Below are 20,841 nucleotides of genomic sequence, written 5' to 3' on the forward strand. Positions count from 1 at the left end.
TTGTAGAAAATTATTTTTTATCGACGAGTTCAATATTTGTAAAAATGAAACAGATTGTAAAGTGTAGTTTATTGTGCTCTAGATTTGGAACATTCGGGAAAAGGGCATCCCCATATGGTTCGAGATGCTCGGCATTTAATGTTGTAAGTTATTTTGCTGCCATCGGAAGAAACGCAACGAGGTTAAGCCTCACAGAAACGACATCCCTAACTGCTGGCAGGGCCTTCTTATCCACAGTTACGAATCCACCGCATATCCCTGTTATGTCGGGAGAAGTTATCGATTACCTTCAACCACAAGGCCACCAGGTGTTTTTGGATTTAACCTTTGGAGCTGGAGGTCATTCTCGGTGCATCCTAGAGAGTTCACCTAATGTGAGACTGATCACTTTGGATAGAGATCCATTAGCATATGAATACGCAAAAGAACTCCAGGAGAAATATCCAGAGCGAGTGATTCCTTTACTGGGGAAGTTTAGGTAAGTGAAATTCTCATGTTGTTAAATGAATTCCTTGTGCATAAATCCATTTATAAGTTTATAAATTAAATATGTTATAATGTTGTTAATGTTTTTAAAGTAAATTATTTTAATTTCCATTACTACTTATATCGTTTATTTCCTTATTTCCTTTTCTTACTGGGCTATTTTTCCCTGTTGGAGTCCTTTGGCTTATAGTATCTTGCTTTTCCAAATAGGGTTGTATCTTAGCTAGTAATAATAATAATAATTAAGATGCTTCTTCAACAACAACAGACTTATTATATTTTTATGCATACTGTACGTAATATCTTGTACAGTGAACCCTCGTTTATCGCGGTAGATAGGTTCCAGTCGCGGCCGCGATAGGTGAAAATCCGCGAAGTAGTGACACCATATTTACCTATTTATTCAACATGTATATTCAGACTTTTAAAACCTTCCCTTGTACGTAGTTCTGTTAACAAACTACCCTTTAATGTACAGAACACTTAATGCATGTACTACAGTACCCTAAACTAAAACAGGCACAAATATTAAAGGTGATTTTATATCATGCATTTCCTAAACACGCTAAAAAGCACGATAAAAAATGGCAACCAATGTTTTGTTTACATTTATCTCTGATCATAATGAAGAAACAAACTGGAGGTAGAGCTTTGCTTATTACCCAGACATTTTTCAATATTAAACTTACCCGATAATCATGTAGCTGTCAACTCCGTTGCCCGACAGAATTCTACGGAAGGGATACGCCAGCTATCACTATACTAGAAGGGGGTGTACTCACCAGCGCCACCTGTGGCCAGGTACTGCAGTACTTCTTGTTGACACCACCTCAATTTTTCCTCTGTCGTGCTTCCGGCAAGACGTTCTTGGATACGCTTATAATTTTGGAGTATTGTTCACGGTTTTTGGTGAAGTATTTCTCTAAGATTTCAGCTTTCGCTATACTGGAAACCTTTCTATTAGCTTAGATAGCTTTTATTTTGTTTTGATTAATGGTTAACGATCTTTTGCTTGATTTGGAATCCCCCTTGACTAGCTCTTTGATTCAAGATGTCCGACCTTTCACAAGCCCCTCCCCATAGACGATGTAGGTCTTGTAATAGGCGTATTCCGAAGGCCTCGGTTGATCCTCACACCGCCTGTTCCGACTGTAGGGAAAGACCCTGTCAGTTGGAAGATCGATGTGAGGAATGCGCCGGACTTTCGGAACTTGAATTTGTTCGATTCCTTAAATATTCAATAAGTTAGAGAGAGAGAGAGTTAGGAGGAGTTCTTCTCGCTCTTCGCTTTTTTCCTCACCTCATGATCCTCAACCTTTTCCTCCCCCTGTAGTGGCTACCCCCGAACCTACTATTTGTGCTCAGCCTGATATGTCCGATGTTTTGCGTGCCATTCAGGCTTTAGGTGACAAAGTGGAATCGGTAGTTAGTGACCATAAGTCTCTCTTGGCGGACGTCAAAGAACTTAAGGTCAAAAGTGCAGTGGGAGGTGGTAGTGCCAGTGCAGTGCCAAGTGCTAGTGTCAGTGCGGTGCCGAGTGCTAGTGTCAGTGTCAGTGTTGTGCGTGAGGGTACTTCTGTGCGTGCCAGTCGTCCTCCCAGTCCGGGACCTCTTGCAAGCTCCCAAGCCCAGGGGAGAAGCAATGTCGAAGGGCAAAAGGGTTCGGCAGGCCTTGATCGGCGCACAGAAGTATCCTCGGTGGTTGCGGGCGTGTCTTACAGAGACCGTCACTCCCACCCGCAGACGATTGAGCCCTTATTTTCCTCGTCTGCTGGAGAAATTTCGGGGAGAAAACGCTGGACTCAGGTCTCAAGACCTCTTAAACGTAAAGTCCAGACCTCAAGAGTTCAACAACCCGGATGCAGTCATTGGATTAGCTCTGACTCTCCGCAGTCATCAGGTGACTGTACACCTCCTAAGAGAGGTAAGGCGATACCTCAACAGACCTCATCTTCTGTTAAGGCTTTGCCTCAGCAGACCTTAGCGTCTGCTGATCCCAAGATGACTTTGCTGCAGTCCATGCAGTCGCAGCTTGCGGTCTTAATGCGTGAGTTTCAGGCTGAGAAGGTTACACCTCCTCCTGCGAGCGCTCCGCCTCACCGCAGTCCAGTCTGCTAGGCGTACGAAGTTGAGGTTCCTCAGGCTACCTTACCGCGGTCGGAGTTGCCAGTTACCAGCGTTGTGCAGCAACCTCCGCCTTCCTTAAGACAACCTCAACAATGGGAACAGGAGTCTTATGCCTTACTCCCTCCTCTTCCTCTTGCGGTTAGACCATCGAGGCAACAACCTCTTGAGGTACGACAACCTCTTCCATCCATGAGGCAGCCGCCTCAGCTCTCGCTGCAGCCACCTCAACTTTCCTCAAGGCGAGAGCCTCAACTCTTAAGGCTAGCACCTCAGCAACCTCAACTCGTGAGACAGGAACTGAGTTCTGCGCAGCCACTACCTCAACTCTCGCAGCTCACACCTCAAGAACCTCAACTCGTGAGTCAGGAACCTGCTACTGCGCATCCACAACCCTTGCAGCAAGCGCAACGCTTGAGACAGGAAGCTCATGCTAGGAGTCAGCCACCTCAACCCATGCACCTACCTTCCTCTACTCTTCTTGACCAGTCTTTGCAGCCTGAACCTCAGGTTTTAATTCAGCAACAGAGACTTGAGGATGAAACCGCTAGTGTTTATGCACCCGCTTGTCAAGATTCTGCTGTTCAGCATACCGCTGTTACTTTACCTCTCACTTCGCTACACTCTGGTGATGAGGTTTCTGAGGAGGAAGCTGCGCACCTAGATCCCTCTTCGGACGTGGAGGAACCCAAGTCTTCTCCTCTACCCATTGACTTTCGTAAGGTCCTGGCTCTTTTCAGAGAGGTATACCCGGACCATTTTGTTTCTGCTACCCCCCGCTCTCCTCCATCTGAGTTTTCGCTGGGCATGCAACCTGTTAAGTCGGCCTATACTAAGCTCGTCTTTGCTAGATCCTCTAAGAGAGCTTTAAGAATATTAGGGGATTGGTTGCAGTCCAAACAGCAACTAGGGAAGACTTCCTTTATGTTCCCACCTACTAAGTTGACTTCTAAGGCGGGCGTATGGTATGCCACAGGAGAGGAACCAGGCTTGGGAGTCCCTGCCTCTGCCCAGGCTGACTTCTCAAATTTGGTCGACTCTCCTCGTAGATCAGCGATGAGGCGCTCTAAGGTCTGCTGGACCTTTTCCGACTTAGACCACTTCTTAAAGGGGGTATTTCGTGCCTTTGAGATTTTCAATTTTCTTGACTGGTGCCAGGGAGCCTTGAGCAAGAAGACCACCCCTGCGGACAAGGACTCAGCCATGCTTATAATGTCCTGCATGGATAAAGCAATTCGGGATGGGTCCGGCGAGCTTGCTTCAATGTTTGTGTCAGGAGTTCTTAAGAAAAGGGAGCAACTTTGCACTTTTCTTTCTTCTAGCATCACACCTTGTCAAAGATCTCAACTCCTTTTTGCTCCGCTTTCTAAGTTCTTGTTCCCCGAAGAGCTTATCAAGGATTTGTCTGCGGCCCTGATTCAGAAGGACACTCATGATCTTGTGGCCTCTTCAGCTCGTAAGGCTAAGGTTGCTCCCTCAGTTCCCAGAACTTATCGCACCCCAGTGGCCGATACTCCTGCTACAAGGTTTATTCCGCCCTTTCGTGGCAGAGCCCCCAGCCGAGGAAGCTCCCGTCCAGACTCTTCCAGGAGCAGGTCTAGGAAAGGTCCCAAGACTTCAAAAGGCAAACACTGACTCTCCTCCTCTCCAGACAGCAGTAGGAGCCAGACTCAAGACCTTCTGGCAAGCTTGGGAAAGAAGAGGAGCAGACGCCCAGTCTGTCAAGTGGCTAAGGGAGGGTTACAGGATACCATTCTGCCGCAAACCCCCTCTGACCACTTCTCCCATCAACCTCTCTCCCAACTACAAGGAAAAGGACAAGAGGCTAGCGTTACACCAGGAGGTGTCGCTCCTGTTACAGAAGAAGGCAGTGGTTATAGTCCGGGACCATCAATCCCCGGGCTTCTACAACCGTCTCTTTCTGGTGGCCAAGAAGACAGGAGGTTGGAGACCGGTGCTGGACGTCAGCGCGCTCAATGCTTATGTCACCAAGCAGACGTTCACTATGGAGACGACGAAGTCGGTCCTAGCAGCGGTCAGGCAGGAGGACTGGATGGTCTCGTTGGATCTGAAAGACGCTTACTTTCACGTTCCTATTCATCCAGACTCCCAACCTTTCCTGAGATTCGTTTTTGGAAAGGTTGTGTACCAATTCCAAGCCCTGTGTTTTGGCCTAAGCACAGCTCCTATGGTGTTTACGCATCTGATGAGGAATATTGCAAAATTCCTCCACTTATCGGACATCAGAGCCTCCCTTTATTTAGACGACTGGCTGTTAAGAGCCTCCACGAGTCGTCGCTGTCTGGAGAGTCTCAACTGGACTTTGGACTTGATCAAGGAACTGGGTCTATTAGTCAACTTAGAAAAGTCCCAGCTCATTCCCTCCCAATCCATAGTTTACCTGGGAATGGAGATTCGGAGTCAGGCTTTTCGGGCTTTTCCATCGGCCCCAAGGATAAGCCAAGCCCTAGAATGCATCCTGAGCATGCTGAAGAGGAACAGTTGCTCGGTGAGACAGTGGATGAGTCTAACAGGGACCCTGTCATCGTTAGCCCTGTTCGTCGAGTTAGGGAGACTCCACCTCCGCCCTCTTCAATTCCATCTAGCAGCTCATTGGGACAAGGATTTGACGCTCGAAGCAGTCTCTATTCCTGTAACCAAAGAGATGAAGACCACTCTCTTGTGGTGGAAGACCAACCTCCTTCTCAAGGAGGGCCTATCGTTAGCGATTCAGACCCCCAATCTTCATCTCTTCTCGGATGCATCAGACTCGGGCTGGGGCGCGACCTTGAACGGACAGGAATGCTCGGGAACATGGAACAAGGAACAGGAAACGCTCCACATCAACTGCAAGGAGCTGCTGGCAGTTCATATGGCCCTAATGAACTTCAAGTCCCTCCTGCTAGGCAAGGTGGTGGAGGTGAACTCCGACAACACCACAGCCTTGGCCTACATCTCCAAGCAGGGAGGGACCCATTCGAGGAACCTGTACGAGATAGCAAGGGACCTCCTCATTTGGTCAAGAAGTCAAAACCTCACTCAGGTAACGAGGTTCATTCAGGGCAACATGAACGTCTCAGCAGATCGCCTAAGCAGAAAAGATCAAGTCATCCCCACGGAATGGACCCTTCACAAGAGCGTGTGCAACAGACTTTGGACCTTGTGGGGTCAGCCTACGATAGATCTGTTTGCCACCTCCATGACCAAGAGGCTTCCTTTGTACTGTTCCCCAGTTCCAGACCCAGCAGCAGTTCATGTGGATGCTTTTCTGCTGAATTGGTCCCATCTCGACCTTTACGCATTCCCACCGTTCAAGATCCTCAACAGAGTCATTCAGAAGTTCGTCTCGCACGAAGGGACACGGCTGACGCTGGTTGCTCCCCTTTGGCCTGCAAGAGAATGGTTCACAGAGGTACTACAATGGCTGGTCGACGTTCCCAGGACTCTCCCTCTAAGAGTGGACCTTCTACGTCAACCTCACGTAGACAAGGTACACCCAAACCTCCACGCTCTTCGTCTGACTGCCTTCAGACTGTCGAAAGATTCGCTAGAGCTAGAGGCTTTTCGAAGGAGGCAGCCAGAGCGATTGCCAGAGCAAGGAGGGTATCCACTCGTAGAGTCTACCAATCCAAGTGGGAAGTCTTCCGAAGCTGGTGTAGAGCCAATGCAGTTTCCTCTACCAATACCTCTGTAACCCAAGTAGCTGACTTCCTATTACATCTAAGGAATGAGAGATCCCTTTCGGCTCCTACGATTAAGGGGTACAGAAGTATGTTGGCTTCAGTTCTCCGCCACAGAGGTTTGGACCTTTCTTCCAACAAGGACCTTCAAGACATCCTTAAATCTTTCGAGACTTCTAAAGAACGTCGTTTATCCACTCCAGGCTGGAATCTAGACGTAGTCTTAAGGTTCCTTATGTCTCCTAGGTTCGAACCTCTCCAGTCAGCTTCCTTCAAAGACCTTACCCTCAAGACTTTTCCTCGTCTGCCTTGCAACAGCTAAAAGAGTTAGTGAGGTTCACGCCTTCAGCAAGAACATTGGGTTCACATCCGAATCTGCAACATGTTCTTTACAGCTTGGATTTTTAGCTAAGAATGAACTTCCTTCACGTCCTTGGCCTAGATCGTTTGAAATTCCTAGCCTTTCCAACATGGTGGGTAACGAGCTAGAAAGAGTTCTTTGCCCTGTCAGAGCTCTGAAATATTATCTTAATAGGTCAAAACCTATACGAGGACAGTCAGAAGCCTTATGGTGTGCAATCAAGAAACCTTCGATGCCTATGTCCAAAAACGGAGTTTCGTATTATATAAGGCTTCTGATTAGAGAAGCCCATTCTCACATGAAGGATGAAGACCTTGCTTTGCTGAAGGTAAGGACCCACGAAGTGAGAGCTGTAGCCACTTCGATGGCCTTTAATCAGAACCGTTCTCTGCAGAGTATTATGGATGCAACTTATTGGAGGAGCAAGTCAGTGTTTGCATCATTTTATCTTAAAGATGTCCAGTCTCTTTACGAGAACTGCTACACCCTGGGACCATTCGTAGCAGCGAGTGCAGTAGTAGGTGAGGGCTCAGCCACTACATTCCCTTAATCCCATAACCTTTTTTAACCTTTCTCTTGAATGCTTTTATTGTTGTTTTTTGGGTTGTTACGGTAGGCTAAGAAGCCTTCCGCATCCTTTTTTGATTTGGCGGGTGGTCAATTCATTCTTGAGAAGCGCCTGGGTTAGAGGTTGTGTAGAGGTCCTTTAGTATGGGTTGCAGCCCTGTATACTTTAGCACCTTAGAGTTGATTCAGCCTCCTAAGAGGAACGCTGCGCTCAGTAAGGAAGACGAACTTATTAAAGGCAGAGTAATGGTTCAAGTCGACTTCCTTACCAGGTACTTATTATTTCATTTTATTTTGAATAACTGATTATATGAAATACGGGATACTTAGCTATCTTATAGTCATGTACACTGGTTTTCACCCACCCCCCTGGGTGTGAATCAGCTACATGATTATCGGGTAAGTTTAATATTGAAAAATGTTATTTTCATTAGTAAAATAAATTTTTGAATATACTTACCCGATAATCATGATTTAATTGACCCACCCTTCCTCCCCATAGAGAACCAGTGGACCGAGGAAAAATTGAGGTGGTGTCAACAAGAAGTACTGAGTACCTGGCCACAGGTGGCGCTGGTGAGTACACCCCCTTCTAGTATAGTGATAGCTGGCGTATCCCTTCCGTAGAATTCTGTCGGGCAACGGAGTTGACAGCTACATGATTATCGGGTAAGTATATTCAAAAATTTATTTTACTAATGAAAATAACATATTTCCCATACTTTTCCCTTAGAACTACATCACATCTTCCTACTTTAGATAGATATATATATATATATATATATATATATATATATATATATATATATATATATATATATATATATATATATGTATATATATGTGTGTGTGTGTGTGTGTATATATATATATTTATATATATACACATACATACCTACATATATACATAAATACATGCATACATATATATATATATATATATATATATATATATATATATATATATATATATATATACTGTATATATATATTACTGTATATATATGGGTTATGGAAAAAATCCGCGAAGTGGTGAATCCGCGATGGTCGAACCGCGAAGTAGCGAGGGTTCACTGTACTATATACTTTTCTGTTAGGAGACATACTGGAATACAGGTGTCCCTTTTATTTTTTGAGAGTTTGATTCCATTTAGCTGCTTTTAGTGAGTTTGTGTTACAATTTACCTGTTGCTGTTACTGACCGTAGCTTAGGCTGTAAGATTAAGGGATTTTGACGAAGGAAAAATCTATTTCTGGGCTCGACTTGTGTCGCTCCGTGAAATGCTCCTCTAGCACCATTTGTAAGGCATAGTTATTGCTGAATATACCAGAGAAAAAAAAGAGATGCATGGAATGCTAGGAATAAACCTAGCTCACTCACTCTTTGAGTGTCGGTATAGAAAACTGGGGCGTGATTGAACCACGACCAGAGATCCCTCACCAATTAGACCTCTCCTTCATCAACATCCCCCTCTCTACCCCTACATCTCCCCACAACCCCATCCTCATTCCTCCTCAGCACTTGCGTTGGTCAGACTATTTCCATGCAATTCTTGGTTTTCTGTGAATTGAATAACTAGCAGCAGCCAAGATTGTAAACTAGCATGCAAGATGGGGAAGGGTTGGTGGTAATTATGATTGATGGCATTCTTGATTAATTCTCTTACTGCTTCAAAGAGAAAACCTATCAGAACAACTCCGTATGATTTGAAAATCCCAAAGATGAGCGCAGTTTGTCCAAAGTGGTTTGAAAACGCAATTTCACATTAGAATAGTACAAATTTAGTGGTCTTTTCTTTTCCAGAAGAGCAAGACTCTCATTTTCTCCTGCTTTTTTTTCTTAGATATTGAGAGTGACTGGTAAATCATGCAGTTAAGACAGTCCTATTGACATGTATCAATAAATCTGTGTTTATACATCAGATTCAATTCTGCTTAATGTCTCTTCGTACACATAGTATAAGAATGCATAAGACAATGAGGAGACCATATGAATTGAAGCAGAAAATCCACTGGTGTGGGAACTAGTGCATGCACAGTATCAGAAAGTGTGGTCTGACTCGATAAAACACGATAAATGGAGTGAGCGGACTAACACAAACCAGTCACAGAATAGTCAAGGATTCCGTCATATATGCCAAGCACAACACCATAAAAGTAGGGAAAGTTTATGGCACATTATGCAATACACATAGTCCAAGGAGAAGACATCTTCTGTCTTATTAGATAAGCTATCAGATTGTTGAGTGGTGCATCTCCCTAAAATGAAGGAAAAACATAAAGTAAGTTTGTTGTAGTGTGACAGCACTTTATATTAGATTATCTACAAGGTTATTGAGGATACCCTTGTCATCTGTTGCCAGTGTGCAATTCATTGATGCTGCATAGACAGAGTATATGTAAGTTCTGCATAGCACACAAAAGGAGCGACTCTGTCACCAAAGGCAGGATTTTCAGCATTGCGTATCCAAGTCACCAATGTGCACGTCATCAACTATATAGCAGCCAGGTATGGTATCATTCATGCCACACTGATCTTGTCATACATTCACAACTCAAAAGGGATATGCCATCCTCCTTTATGGGTGCGATACTCTGTTACATTTAGTATCCGTTACAAGTTAGACAGGTGATCTGCCATGCAAATCGTACCAGCCATGCAGTGCTCACAATGGAGAGAATTGCTGTTAGCAGTCAGTTGGTGAGGTATGAGCTACCTGTTGGTATGTATACTGTACATCACAAGTAATTCATGAATGCAGTGAGCCATGTTGCTCCGTGGCAAAAGCACACCTCATGCAATAGGAGTCGGTAGCCATCATCAAGTGCAAGTTTTTATCCACTTGTTGCTATATAGCTCTGGGTGATAGGAGGATAGATGTGAGAGAGGCAAGAGAGCGTGCTAGAAATAGGAATGAATGGCGAGCGATTGTGACGCAGTTCCAGTAGGCCCTGCTGCTGTCTCCGATGCCTTAGATGACGGCGGAGGTAGAAGCAGTAGGGGATTCAGCATTATGAAGCTTCATCTGTGGTGGATAATGTGGGAGGGTGGGCTGTGGCACCCTAGCAGTACCAGCTGAACTCGGTTGAGTCCCTTGTTAGGGTGGAGGAACGTAGAGAGTAGAGGTCCCCTTTTTTGTTTCGTTTCATTTGTTGATGTCGGCTACCCCTCAAAATTGGGGGAAGTGCCTTGGTATATGTATGTATGCTTTATAGGTAAAATCACTAAATGCAAGTGAGAAGGGTGTGCTGTGATGTATATAATTTTGTACATATGGCCCAAGAGGTGTCATTGTTCTTCAAAGGAGTGCAGCCATGTATAATAGTGAAAGACACCTAAAAGATGTGTCACCGTTTTTCAGTGTTGTCATATGTTACTAGATCAAACTTAACAGTACTGTACAGTGTATTGACAGAATCACATACTGTATTCTATGTAAAGCATTCTTTCACAGTGACAGAATTTGAAAAATACTGTGGTTTTTATTATAATTAGAGAGTAATATTTTTATGACAGAAAACTTGGTGTGATGATGTCCAAACCAACTCAGTGTCATAAAAGGAATGACAAGACAATTAAAAAGTGTCAAAACCATACCTTCCATTCTTGTGAAGACCACAAACAATTACAGTAATTAATAACAATTATTGATAACTTATTGCTGTAGAATATATAAATATAACTGTAATAATAAAGAACAAAGATATAATACTAAATTTGAAACATTTATCATTATTGTTGTCATCCTTGTAAAAAACAACTAGCCTAGTCTTCCCTGAATTTTCCCCTGTTAAAAGCAAGTTCCATTAACTTGATCGGTAACCATTGAAATGTACTGTACTTTTCCCCGAGAAGGACTATGAGGCAAATGCACTTCTTCTCAATGGTTATTTAAATCACAGTATGCCCTCAACATGATTCTTAAAAGGAATACAGATATGATGTCTCAGAAGTAAATTCCTTGAATGCTCCATGCAGTATTGCTAAGTAATCCAGGGAGGGACATCTTAATGCACAGTAATAGGTAAGCAATCTGGAGAACGTCTGAACTAAACCGTGTCGACTGATAAAATGATGGGACAAAGAGAGACAGGTGCGTCAGTTGGCCTTCTTAACACTTACAGCTAGAATATTCCATTCCTTTACTAAGGGTATATGTTCATTTAAGGAAGAGAAAATTGGAGAATTTTAAATGAAAAAAAAAATTATACAGGTAAAAGTCGATTAATCTGAGTTCCTGGAGAAACAATATGAACATTAGGAGAGTATAGAAATAAAAAATTAATTATAAAAATTCCTTTTTTGTTCTGGCTGTGGATGTAGGTAGAAGAAGTAGGGGATTCAGGGCATGAAACTTCATATGTGGTGGATAACGGGGAAGGGTGGGCTGTGGCACCCTAGCAGTACCAGCCAAACTCCGCTGAATCCCTCGTCAGGCTGGGAGGAGCAGAGAGAGGAGAGGTCCCCTTCTGTTCCTTTGATTAATGTTGGCTACCCCCCAAAATTGGGGAAAGTGCCTTGGTAAATAGATAGAAAAAATTTGTTACAAAAATTTTAAAATTTCTTATTTATTTCAGTGACATCCCTATGCTTTTTCAAAAGCTGAAGATAAAGAAAAATTGCATCGATGGAATTCTGATGGATCTCGGGGTATCTTCAATGCAGTTTGATAATGCTGAACGAGGATTCATGCTCAGTAAAAATGGACCTCTGGACATGCGTATGGATTGTGCCAGGTAGACATTTCTTTATTTCCTCTGCTACTCTCCTAGGCTGTACTTCTTCTTCCCCACCGTTAACCTACATTAAAGGGTCGGTTGCCTGGTGCGCCCTCTCCAATGCCTTTGATCAAAGGCATCCTTTTCCACCAAACCTCTTTCTCTCCATATCATCCTTCACCTTATCAATATCAATGTCTTCTTCTTCCCCACCGTTATCCTACATTAAAGGGTCGGTTGCCTGATGCGCCCTCTCCAATGCCTTTGATCAAAGGCATCCTTTTCCACCAAACCTCTTCTCTCCATATCATCCTTCATCTAATCTCTCAACAGATAGTCTTCTTCTTCTTTCCCACCGTTATCCCTACATTAAGAGGTTGGTTGCTTGATGCGCCCTCTCCAATGCCTTTGATCAAGGGCATCCTTTTCCATCAAACCTCTTCTCTCCATATCATCCTTCACCTTATCTTGCCATCTAATTCTCTGCTCCTTCTTGATCTTCTGCCCTTTACAGGTTCCTCATAAGCTCTCCTCACTCCCATCCTTAACACATGCCCACACCATCTCAGTAGTGATACTTATCATCTCGGTAATCTTCTCTACACCTCCCATTCTTCTTATTTCATCACGCTGTACTCTATACTCTTAAATCATTGTTTTTATAGATAATACAGTAATAATAATTGTTACCAATTTCATTCTTTATAATGATACTTTATCAACATATTAGATAATGAAGTTTTATACATTGTACAAGTTCATAATCAAATTTTCATCAACAGATAATCTCTTTTCGTTAGGGCCTCTTGAAATTATTGGAACTACCAGATATTTTTCCAGGTGGCTGCATATGTGACCAAATCAAGTGTTTTTAAAACATCGTAGAGCATTTCAACTAACATTTTTCACGAATTTCTGAAGAAATTCCAATCATTGAAGAATTATGAAATGTTTACCAAATAATTTGTGTGTATTTCAGGGACCCCAAACAGCTAACTGCTTCAGATATATTAACACACATTAACGAAGAGTCCTTGTACAAGGTTCTGAAATATTTTGGCGAAGAAAAAAATGCACGGAAAATTGCACGTGCATTGGTAGAGTCAAGATATTTGCTGAAGAAGTTCAAGACGACACAAGAATTAGCCGAGTTTGTTTTTTCCCTAGGTGGTGAAGAGTACAAGATTGATAAATTGGGGAGACCTTCCCATCCAGCAACTAAAGTATTTCAGGTATGTGTGTTGTGGAGTGTGTTAATACTATCACTCTAATTAATATTTATATGTTTGATTATTGTAGACATTTGAATCTGAAATTTACAAACCCGGTCGAGTCCCTCGTCAGGCTGGGAGGAACGTAGAGAGGGAAGGCCCCCTTTTTTTCATTTGTCTGATGTCGGCTACCCCCAAAGTTGGGGGAAGTGCCTTGGTATATGTATGTATGTGTATACTGATGCTTTGAATAATTTTAAAGTTAATTGTGTTTTGTTCCCATACTAACAAACCTTCCGTTATTTATGTGGATTATCTTTCAGCGTAGCTGGAAAGTAGCCGTTAAGCTTCTTGCAGTAGGATGCAAGGAGATTGTACCTAGAACTCTTGCACCTGTGTTTAGCATGTGAGAACCGTGCTTTGGTGCCTCGCATGTCTTAAGAGTATTAATTTTTGTGCCAGACAATATGGCGCCAATCATTATAGGGCAGAGAAAAATTGCACTGCTGATCTCAGCACGTCTCAGGCTTCTGAATAGTGTAGAAATCGCACCATAAGTGCTTCTAAACCGTGCAACTATTTCCCCTATAGGGCCTCTGGTATTCATAAAGTGCTTCCAAATTTCTCCTCTATTAAACAGTAGATTGCTTTCCAAAATCTCACACCAATATTGCCTTCAAGTTACACCAATTGCATTACAGCATATTGGGTAATTAGTGTATATTGGTCATACGCTTGTTGCTGATCATGAGGAGAATTAACATTCAATGTGGGAGGGTTGTTCTTTTCTGGAATCTACTCTTGGATGTAGAATGTTCTAAGGAGGAATATAAAAAAACTACTATATCAGCTTATTCATGGTAAATCAAGCTTCTGCCAGTCATTTGACTCTGAAAGCAGATGCCAAGCTTGTTTAGGAGTCTTTAAAGCTCTTCTGAACTCAAATTCTTCCATCCCATCACTAGATGCTAATATTTTGGATGAAGACCATGACTCCAAGGCTCATTTTGCCTCCCCAGCAATTTGCTTTTGACATTGGACAGGTTCCAAGAGACCCAGACAATTTACATAAACGTAAAGCAGCAAATGATTGCTCTTGCATCTTCTTTAGCTTTACCATTCTGACCTAACCTATGATAAGATCTAAGGCTCCCAAAGTTATGAGGAAGAAGTTCAATAAGACAAGAAAAATAGGGAACATAAAAGCCTCTATTTCCATACCAATTTCTTACTTGGTAATGAAACCCAAAAGAGCTCAATCTTACCAGACAGAAAAGATGCCTTCCTTGAATGCCCTAGCAGACGATCCCAACTTTTCTACTTTAATTGACCATTTCAAATGTGGCGCTTTGGCCATGGGTAAGAGACTAAGAGTTCTTGATCCGCTAAGGACATGGTTAACATCTCAGGAGCCTTAAGCAGTACTTTGTTGCTCTCCAAGCACGAAGCATAGTAAAATCTCTCACAAAATCAAGTCCCTGATATCAAACAGAACAAAGCTTCTTGATACAAGTATAAAAGCAAATTATAAATTCAACTTGCACAAGCACATCACTGATTTTACCCTTTTCTAAGACATAATAAGAAACCATTTAGTTTGGGTAAAGATCAAAGTTGCATTTCCCTGATTTGGGATGTCTAACATATGGGTCAACTATCAATAAAATTTTTATATTGTAAAATACAGAATATTTTTTTATGCTGATAAATCATTTTGATTGCACGAACCTTCATATTCGGGTAGTTGAATCAGTAGAACTTCAAAAGTTCAAAGTTGCAGCAAATGTTTTTATGAAGAACAGGCTGACATAAGTCTTTTTATAGTTTATATATGACATATCTGTTTTGACTTTACTGTTTTTAGAATGATTTATTGTTAATTTGTTCTCATCATTTATTTATTTCCTTATTTCCTTTCCTCACTGAGCTATTTTTTCCTGTTGGAGCCCTTGGGCTTATAGCATCTTGCTTTTCCAACTAGGGTTGTAGCTTGGCTAGTAATAATAATAATAATGATAATGATGATAATAACCCTTTTACCCCCAGGCTATTTGGAAATTTCCAACCCTTAACCCCCAGGGGGTTATTTTTTTCCCAGCACATTTTGCAGTATATTTTTTTTAAATTGCTCTAACAGCCATAATTTTTGTCATAGAGAGGTCAGGTTGGTCTTATTCTCTTGGAAAATGCCTGAATTTTCTCAAGAAATTATCAAAAATATTAAAAAAAATAAATTTTTATAGCATTTTTTTGCAAGGAAGTACCGGTACGTCCATGGGGGTAAAGGGATGGCTTTTGTGAAACGTACCAGTACGTCCTTTGGGGGTAAGAGGGATAATAATACAAGAATGAGGAAGACTGAATACTGCAGGTTATGGTTCAAAAGTTTACTCTCATATTCTTTGCTCCGAATTTAGTACTGTTGACTTTTCATTTCAAAATTCTGGATATTTTCCCTTGGAGATATCAATGTACATGGCTACTTGTAGGGACATTATTTTGTATTCTTTTAAGCAAAATATGTTAAAAAAGATGTAAATAAAAAGATAAATTTATTTTCCTTTCAGGCAATTCGAATTCTTGTCAACAATGAGCTAAATGAATTAGATTATGGACTTCGGATTTCTCATTATTTTCTGAAGCCAAGGGGAGTTTTGGTGGCCATTGCATTCCATTCTCTAGAAGATTCAGTAATCAAACGTCACATAACAGGTTTGAATTATATTTTAGTTGTAATTTTTTAAAGGAAATCTGTATAAGATAGTTCATGCTCAAATATTACTTAGTTTTAGCATTATTATGTATACAGTGTACTGTAGTAATACTCTTTAGTTTTAGCATTATTATGTATACAGTATACTGTAGTAATACTCTTTAGATTTAGCCTTATTATGTATACAGTATACTGTAGTAATACTCTGCCCAACATTGTTAATTGGTTCAGCTTTTAAAGTGACTTAAATGTTCCCTATGCACAAACTCAACACAAAAAAGTGCATATAACCTGCTATTATTATATAATATCCAGGTACCTGCATTAATATGCTTCTATGGGAAGAATAGTACAGTGTTCATTCACTATTCTATGCCATAGAAATCTATGTAAGGTCGGAATAAACGTCGTAACACAGATTGTATTTTTGTATTCAATACTTAATACTCTGTAACACAGATTGTATTTTTGTATTTGATACTTAATACTTTTATAATTTCTTTCAAGTATGTTTGTGTTCATACTTTCTATATATTCTTGCAATGGATTAATAACTGTAGTATATTTAAGATAATTATATTTTTTCAGGTTCTGAAATGGACAGTACACCCATGAGTATTGGTGGTGGGCTCAGAAAACATCGTACATCAGTTTCTACGTATACAAGTGATGAAATGAGTATTTTCATGAAAAAACCGTGGATTCCAATAAACAAGCATGTCGTGTTACCATCAAAGGAGGAAGTCGAGAGCAATCCACGCTCTCGATCTGCTAAATTAAGAGCAGCTGTAAAGGCTTAGATAGATACATTAGCTTCAAATAGATTTATGTAGATCAATTTGCGATTCACCTGTATATAGATGTGTGAATAAAAATTGAAATGAGGCCTTTGGTTAAAGCAATTACAGTACTTTTTTTTAGCCTTTACTGTTACCATTTATCAATCTATTTTTATATTGCACATCTGATTTATAAACGGATTTGACGTAGGAAAAATATATTTCTGGGCTCAACCTGTGTCGCTCCGTGAAATGCTCCTTAAAGCACCATTTCAAAGGTATAAATACTGCTAAATATACCAGAGAAAAAAGTTGCATGGAATTCCAGGAATATACCCAACTCACTCACACCTAAAGGGTGTCGGTGTTAAAACTGGGGCGAGTGATACCACTACCAGAGGTCCCTCTCCACTTTTTTTTGGGTGAGATAGCCATGTCGTCCTGATGGAAGTTCTGTCTGGCAGCCTCCTACTGTATAATATTTCTGCGAGTGATATTACAAGAGAATTACTGTCAGATATCACAGGGTTCTAACCCCCGGAACGACTATCCTAAGATATCGTGTATAATCAGGGACGTATCCGTAGATAACCAGAGATATCTGCTCATCAAATTCAGTTCAGTCCAGACATCTTTCAGGACCAACGGCTTGACCTAGAAACCATCAGCCAAGTCTCAAAGGAATTTTCCAAGGCTGCCTTTTGTCCATCCAGTTATTTAATGCTTTCTGAAGCATCACTTTTCTGAGTGGGGATACCTTAACGGGGTGAAAGGGTTTGTGCATTGCCATGATCAGGAAAGCTGTACTAGTCAGGGCCACCCATACTAGTTTGGTTTGTTGTGAGCGATCAGACTAAAGTCTCCACCATCACCAATCTTCGGTGTCAGCTTGGTAATGAAAATGATATGACTAAGGACATGTCTGAGGTCTTTGTCCTGCAGTGGACTAGAAATGGCTGCATTTGTTGGCAAAACATGAAACATTACTTGCTGGGGCCATATACAGAAAGAAAGAGGAATATCAAAATGACAATCCTTAACCATTTTACCCCCAATGGACGTACTGGTACGTTTCACAAAACTCATTCCTTCACCCCCATGGACGTACTGGTACGTCCTTGCAAAAAACTGTTTTTTACATTTTTTTGTATATTTTTTATAACGTTATGAGAAACTTCAGGCATTTTCCAAATTAATGAGACCAACCTGACCTCTCTATGACAAAAATTAAGGCTGTTAGAGCAATTAAAAAAAAAATATATTGCAAAATGTGCTTGAAAAAAAAAAACGCCTGGGGGTTAAGGATTGGAAAGTTCCAAATAGCGTTGGGGGTAAAAGGGTTAAAAGCTTTTGCCATACAATACAGATATAAATACTTTAGTCAGCTATTTTCCATGGGCTGTCAATATAAAAAATAAGACTCTTGAAATGTAGGTCTCTACCTTTCAATGGTTTTTAGAAAGAAGTTCATGACCAATTTACTTGAGCGTTAGAGACTATATACAATATTCATCCTATGCTCCAGTTTTGTCAGTTGAGAACAAAAGATTCAATTTTGGAGAGATAAGTATTTTAAATTTATAGGCAGAAAGCTATTGTAAAAAAAGATGACTTCAGCATAGTCAAAGCTAAGTGAACTTTATTAAAAAAAAATTTGAAAAGATTAGAAATGCGAATGTAACAAGTACTATGGCAATACAGTGATCCCTAGCCACTTCGCAGTACGACTATCGTGAACTTGGTGCATTGCGGGTCTTTGTCAAAAAATAAAACTTAAAAAATACCGCCGTATTGCGGAAAGCAGCATGTTTTCATCTTGAAGCGCGAAAGAAACGGCATCCCGGGCTGCCAGAAAAGGAGAGCAGCCTGCTCTTATACCTACTGGAAGTCAGACAAAGAACGTGATTGGTTCCCAGCGCGAGATCGATGAATTAGAGCACGAGTGAATATATCCCGTGAGCTGATTGGCTGCGCATCATCGCATCCTTTCCCAGCATCTTCCCTTGGTGTATCCCGCCACTCCGCCAGTCTCTTATTCCTGTTGTACTGTACTCTTACCAGTGTCTAGCGTTTGTAGTGTTTTGTGATTTATTTAACTTTTGTAAAGCCATTAAAATGCCTGCTAAGTGCAGTGCCCCAATGAAAGATTCCTCTAGTGAGTCGAAAAGGAGGAGGAAGATGATGACAATCACTGAAAAGGTAAAACTTTTAGATATGTCGAAGGAAGGCAGAAGTTATGCCGTGGTGGAACGCCATTATAGCGTGAATGAATCTACTGTGCGTCATATAAAGAAAGATGATGAGGCGAGTTTCTGACTTTTTAGTTTTTCTTCTTGTCCTTACGCACATGATTTTATTGTAGGTGTTTATCCTTCATAGTACACAAGTGTTCTTAGTTATTGCTCTGGTATTAGACCTTGGAGACCACCAAGCAGATTAAACTCCCCAAAAATTTTGAATAAGGAAAAACCTATTTCTTGGGAGGTACTGTGTAGTCAAGACTCGGTCCTTCCTAGCTTCATATAAGTAAGGGGTACATTTAATTCTCACACTGAATATAGAAGAATATGGCTTGGTGCAAATTAGCACGCAAGTAGCATTAGTGGCAGCATCAGTACTGGTTCTCAGTGATGACGTGCCATTGGTGCCAGATGATTTCACCTTTGAAGGTGCTGTGACAGCTTCAATATAGTCTGAACCCATGGGTTTCTCTTATACATCACAATGAGTGTGTCTTGTAAGTTGAAACACTAGCCTCGGAGCCTTTGTATATCAGAGGCCAGTTCCTTCTGCGTGTATAGTAAATGGGCACCAATTAACCTAAACATCCCCCCTAACGTAACCTACAAGCCGTGTCCTTACCGATTTAACTAGCGGGGGGGGGGGGGGGGGCTAACGCCCCATGCGACCCCCCTTACACTGCCCTATTCTTAGTCGGCCATCATCATACCTACAGTATAAGTGGCTGATATCATACTGTACATACAGACCCTAGCCATGGAACAGGGGAAACAATATTTCTTTAGTATTCTTATGTCGCAGAGGATTCCCTTTTCTAGCCTTTCTTTACAGGAAAATCCTTAGAGACCACACAGCACCTCCCAAAAACGGATTTCGTTCGTCAAAACCCTTGCTTTCTGGCAACTTCAGACCATACACTGAAGAATTTACTATACATATACTGTACTTAGGAGCTGTTATGGTAATAACAGCATTGACTACAGCTCTTCTTGAGCTCCACAAGAGAATCTAGAGAATTAGAAAAAATAGTATTCAGGAACTGTATTCTATTAAGTCTATTGCCCTTAAATTGCAGCCAGTATACCACTTATGCTAGAGAAGTAGAAAACTATTGGAATTTTCTTGTTATTTAATTCAAAGGATTTTTTATCAAAAAGTGAGAATTTAAAGCCTTAGAACCTAATTGCAATTACAGATTGTTATAGAACAATGAACAGTAGAAGCTTCACTATGTATTGCAGGCCTGCCACTAGAGACCTTTGGTACAGTTTAAATGAAAGTACTATCTCCAGACTCAAAAAGACCAAATGAAAAGCTTTGTGGCATGCTTCTAATTGTACGTATTTCTATAAGTAACCTGTCCATGGTACCGTTTTTCTGAAGTTGGCGGAGGTTTGGATTAACAGTAACGTGTCTCTTGTATGCTTCTTATTGTATTTCTGTGAGTGTGCTCATGCTGTAACAGAGGACAGTGACCTTCTTTACTAATGTCTATGGTACTGTTTCTGAAGTTGGCTGAGCTTTGGACGAATAGCGACATGTGTCTCTTGTATGCTTCTTATTGTATTTCTGTGAGTATACTCATGCTGTAACACAGGCCAGTGGCCTTCTTTACTAATGTCCATGGTACTGTTTTTCTGAAGTTGGCTGAGCTTTGGGAGAATAGCGACATGTGTCTCTTGTATGCTTCTTATTGTATTTCTGTGAGTATACTCATGCTGTAACACAGGACAGTGACCTTATTAACTAATGTCCATGGTACTGTTTCTGAAGTTGTCCGAGCTTTGGATGAATAGCGACATGTGTCTCTTGTATGCTTCTTATTGTATTTCCTTGAGTATACTCATGTTGTAACACAGGACAGTGACCTTATTAACTAATGTCCATGGTACTGTTTCTGAAGTTGGCTGAGCTTTGGACGAATAGCGACATGTGTCTCTTGTATGCTTCTTATTGTATT

The 20,841-nt window shown here is 41.2% G+C and overlaps 2 protein-coding genes across 2 annotated transcripts in view; one reads left to right on the forward strand and one right to left on the reverse strand.

Annotated features, from left to right (window-relative positions):
- Positions 1 to 20,841, reverse strand: part of LOC137646138 (cingulin-like) — a 194,055-nt gene that overhangs the window by 146,982 nt on the left and 26,232 nt on the right. The gene's annotated exons all lie outside the window — the stretch shown is intronic.
- LOC137646136 (probable methyltransferase-like protein 15 homolog) lies at positions 45 to 16,768 on the forward strand. Its single transcript, XM_068379342.1, has 5 exons — positions 45 to 478; positions 11,797 to 11,955; positions 12,917 to 13,169; positions 15,716 to 15,860; positions 16,450 to 16,768. Exons 1-5 carry the CDS (start codon positions 45 to 47, stop codon positions 16,659 to 16,661), a joined length of 1,203 nt encoding a protein of 400 aa, XP_068235443.1. The 3' UTR covers positions 16,662 to 16,768.

This window comes from Palaemon carinicauda, chromosome 8 (assembly GCF_036898095.1).
Source record: "Palaemon carinicauda isolate YSFRI2023 chromosome 8, ASM3689809v2, whole genome shotgun sequence".
In the NCBI taxonomy this organism is placed as follows: domain Eukaryota; kingdom Metazoa; phylum Arthropoda; class Malacostraca; order Decapoda; family Palaemonidae; genus Palaemon; species Palaemon carinicauda.

Bases quoted from the DNA above. Each gene is read 5' to 3' on its own strand.
- LOC137646136 (XM_068379342.1), top strand. From the start codon at position 45: ATGAAACAGATTGTAAAGTGTAGTTTATTGTGCTCTAGATTTGGAACA. The intron at 11,956-12,916 runs GTAGACATTTCT...TGTGTATTTCAG, and splicing joins ATGCGTATGGATTGTGCCAG to GGACCCCAAACAGCTAACTG. The intron at 13,170-15,715 runs GTATGTGTGTTG...TTTTCCTTTCAG, and splicing joins CAGCAACTAAAGTATTTCAG to GCAATTCGAATTCTTGTCAA.